Consider the following 4,055-nt stretch of genomic DNA (forward strand, 5'->3'; position numbering starts at 1 on the left):
CACCGATCCACAGGCGGCTCTTTGTGCGACAGATACAAGACGTAAATAAACGTATAAATAAATAAATAAATAAATAAATAATGTTTCTGACTCGAAACTATTACCCTAATGAATTCAAGACAGTTGCAGCCCTTAAACGTGAATTATACGTCAAGAAAGCCTGTTGTTTAACCAGTCTGACACTTAATTTCTTTTTTCCCCCCTTCCTCTTCGTAAGCCAGCGAGCAAGCTAAACATATGGACTCCTATTGTTAAGAAGTATGGTTGCATTCGTTTCACTAGGTCCTTGAGTGGAATTAAGACTACTCCCCTCCTTTCCTCCCCTGCAATGCAGACATGACCTAAAGATGAACTGAGTTTGCCTAGTGGCAATGCTCACTTCAGTTGAAATGAATGGTGTCAGTGCTTTCATAAATGTTAATTGAGATTTGTTTTAGTCAGAGAAGTGCCTCAAACCAGATAAAACTGTGTGCATTTATTCTACAGAGCTGGGGTTTGGTGACATAGAGCAGTGCCATAACTCTTGGTGGCTTGTGTTTTCCTGCGCTTACACTTGTTTCTCCCTCTTTCTATCATGAAGGTTGCCATTAAGGGTATTGAAAGAGAGCTTATCTGCCCAGCATGCAAGGAATTGTTTACCCATCCACTGATCCTTCCCTGCCAGCACAATGTCTGTCACAAATGTGTGAAAGAAATACTTTTTGCGTTTGAAGACGCCTTTGCTGATGGAGGCTCTGAATCCTCTAATCAGAGTAGCCCTCGAATTAGAATCTCTGCTTCTAGCATGGACAGAATTGACAGGATTAATAGATCAGGTATGTATCAGAATTTGTGCATGTTTTCCTGATTTTATTATTAGACTGGCTTGAGCTGAATGGTATCTGCATTGGTAAAATGTCTTCCTGGTACTCCTGATACGGTTACAGAGATGACTTAGGGATAGTGCTACTCTTGTTCATTTTGTGTCAAGAACAATGGGAATATTTTTAAGGACAATGCACTCTGTTTCATCTATAATAAATGTCTTTGTGGCATTTTGTAAATCTTTATAACCATTGTGTTTGTTTATTTCTGTATTTCATTTACATAGAGATGCAATAGCATCATGTTCAGTAGCGTGGAGATGTAGATTTTGGCAATTTTCATTGCCTGTCAGTGGTTTGCTCTGGTTTCAACCAGCCCCAGTGCAGTAGTTCTGACTTCCTTCTGAGCCTGTGCAGACTTTGCAAGTTAGAGTTTTGTCCTGCCCACTTCATTATGCATACAGTAAATAATTATCCATTGGTTATGATTATTGCATGATTGCAGATTTGAAGGACAGATGACTGTAAGCAGACAGCCCTAACAGCCTCCTTCATTGTGGTCTGCTCGAAGGTTTAAGGAGTGCTTAGCTGTAGGACTCCTCATGCTCTTTGTGGTATCATGCTAGGAAGATTCTTGCAGTCAGTGTAATCCACGGATGAGTTGATCTGCTTTTATACAGATGCATTGAAAGTGATTTGTGCATGCTTTACTTCTTAAAAGATACCTCATCTTGGCTTTTAGGCTTTCTTCTGACGTAATTATCCACTTTAAAACCACATTCCCCCGTGCTCTGGAAGAGCTACTAACAAGACAAACTCTAAAGCTCTCTCTTATATTTTGTGTTACTAAAGTTCATCCTTCCCAGTTTTCACAGATCAAATGTGCAAACAACTAGTGAATTGTTAGTACTGGTACTCTTTCAAATGAGTCTGATAAGCAAAAAACCACCAGTTTTTGGTACTCCCCCTGCCACCACCACCCTGTCCTGAGATACATGTACACAAGTTGTTGCAGGAGTTGTAATCTTTAAATCCACCGGAGTCTGCCACCATCTCAGCAAACTGATTGGAATATATCTCCTCATCTGACCTGCTAGTAGAGAGGTGATTGCTTTCCTAAAGACCTGTTTGATGAGTAGCAAGAGAAAGTTGAGACTTGGAAATAATGAGCTTCCCCCCTCTTACCTCAAAGAGCATTGGGCAGATGCACATCACAGGAAAATTATCATCTCAGACAGTTCAAATTTGCAGAATGAAAAGCATATGGAAATGGCAGCATTAAAGAATAAATTTGTAAATTCAGGTTGTACTGTCTTTGCTTCTAATGTAACAGGCGTTGTAGCTCCATTGCTATATCAAGTGTGAGATTTGCTCTCAGACAGTTTGGTACCAGCAGTGGTCGCCAGCTTGCAATTTACATTTGCACAGTTGTTGTCTTGCATCTGGAGTACTCAGATTGTGCATTGCCTTGCTAAATTGGGTTTGTGATCTGTAGGGGAATTTGCAAGAAAACAGCTCCGTAAGAGAGAAAATGCTAAGAAAATATCCAAAATAGGGTCTCACATCCATAACAAAAGCCTACTAGAACTTCTGGGAGGCTCATGCAGGGCATGTCAGTGTCACATTTCAAAAGGCATATGACACCTTCCCACTATGGTTTTTTTTGGTTTTTTTTTCCCCCACTTAAGGAATCCCTGATGTCTCCATAAGGAATATAATCTATTTTAAATGGGTTTGGCATTTAAATTCTTGGTATGCCAGAAGGAGCTGGTCGGTATTTGGTCCTGTTCTGTATTTGTTGTGCACACACAGCTTGCATTTACAAGTACAATTTATCTTAATGTAAAAAGGACAGAGCTCATTGAAATGGAGTATATGTGCTGCTTAAAATCCAGTGTGTTGGTTTAAAAATACTCCTCTTTATATTGTATTTAAAATCATTTTTAATTAAAAAAATGATGCGGTATATAACATGAAAATGAAGGCTATTTCTCATTGTTGTTCCATTACCTTTAATGTTACTGTAATTACAGTGTTGGTGTAATTAAAGTGTGTAATGTGGTTATGTTGACACTTGTGAGAATGTTGGAAATATCTCTCCGTGTCCCCCTCCCCCCCAATGCCTTCTTTCTCCCTTTTCCTGTTCTGCTTAAATATTACAGTTGTTTGATATGCTAGGAAATTAAACATTCTTCTCTTTCAACCCTGCAGGAGTTTAACAGCCACAGGAGAGAAAGGAGTTGATGCTTTTCATTTGAACCATTGTAAACCAATGGTATATCTCATTTCTTGATGTCTAAACAGCTCTCTGTTCATTGTTTGCAGCCTCACAGAGGAGGTCTTTTGGGTGCAGAGGTAGAAATGCTTCACTTCTTGTGTTGGCTAGAGATAGTCTAGCATTTAGATCTCGAGTTAACTATTGTTGGTTAGCATATAGCTTTTTGTCAGTGGTCAAGTCCACAAAAAGGCTTTTGCAGTGAGCAAAGGTACAGCAAAGAAGTTCTGTAAGGACAGCTTTTCATTCTGTGCAAGACTGATTTAAAGGTCAACTGGACTGGAATTCAGTTAAGGGTTGGATTAGATTTTTTTCCTTGTGTGTGTACACGACTGAATATATATTGGTGGGTGCAAAAATGCAGAACCCCAGCAACCACCACACCACCTCCTCCACCCCCTGCTTTTTAATTTTCAGGAGTTTACATGCTTATGTTTCAGTGCAACTGCTGTCTTACTGGTAATGAAGAGTGATTATTGGATTGATCTTCCTAATGTTTACGCGTCATGTTTAGCCATGACTTTTTAAAGGAATGTAATATTGGTTCTTCATTGTATCTAAGCCTGCTTCATTTGATGAAGAACAGATTGAAATTTACACCATGTTGATATGAGTAGGTAGATCTGAATCTCACAGTTTATCACAGCACATGAATATGTGAGGAAAACGAAACATTTTGCATTTACAGACTTGTAATATTTGGTGTGTCTAATGACACAATCAGATTGAAGGATGGTCAGTGTTTTAATTATATCTCATTTCCAAAATTGAAAAGCTCAGTCACTGTGTGGACTTTTTAAATACTGATTTCTTACTTTTTTATGTAACGGTCGGTCAAAAATGAGAGAAAAAGTCCCCAAATTCCTTGTTGCCACAGTATTGACAGACACATGAGCAATCCATAGGAATATAGGTGTCCTTCAAGAAAGATGTGAACTGAGCTAAACACAAATCTGAATTTCACACTCAGTGGAGGG

At 39.0% G+C, this 4,055-nt stretch overlaps 1 protein-coding gene across 2 annotated transcripts in view; it reads left to right on the plus strand.

Annotated features, from left to right (window-relative positions):
* The first annotated feature begins 278 nt into the window (after nt 1-278).
* The window catches only part of TRIM36 (tripartite motif containing 36), a 21,582-nt gene continuing 17,805 nt past the window's right edge, over nt 279-4,055 (plus strand). The window contains exons 1-2 of one of the 2 annotated variants that reach the window (XM_008629158.2): nt 281-815; nt 3,129-3,158. In XM_008629158.2, the coding sequence (XP_008627380.2) occupies nt 575-815; nt 3,129-3,158 (271 nt within the window). In that variant the 5' untranslated portion in view covers nt 281-574. Of the gene's footprint in view, nt 816-3,128; nt 3,159-4,055 lie in introns of both variants that reach the window. The other variant, XM_008629157.2, reaches the window with a different exon arrangement.

Source organism: Corvus brachyrhynchos, unplaced genomic scaffold (assembly GCF_000691975.1).
Source record: "Corvus brachyrhynchos isolate BGI_N302 unplaced genomic scaffold, ASM69197v1 scaffold90, whole genome shotgun sequence".
NCBI classification, from domain to species: domain Eukaryota; kingdom Metazoa; phylum Chordata; class Aves; order Passeriformes; family Corvidae; genus Corvus; species Corvus brachyrhynchos.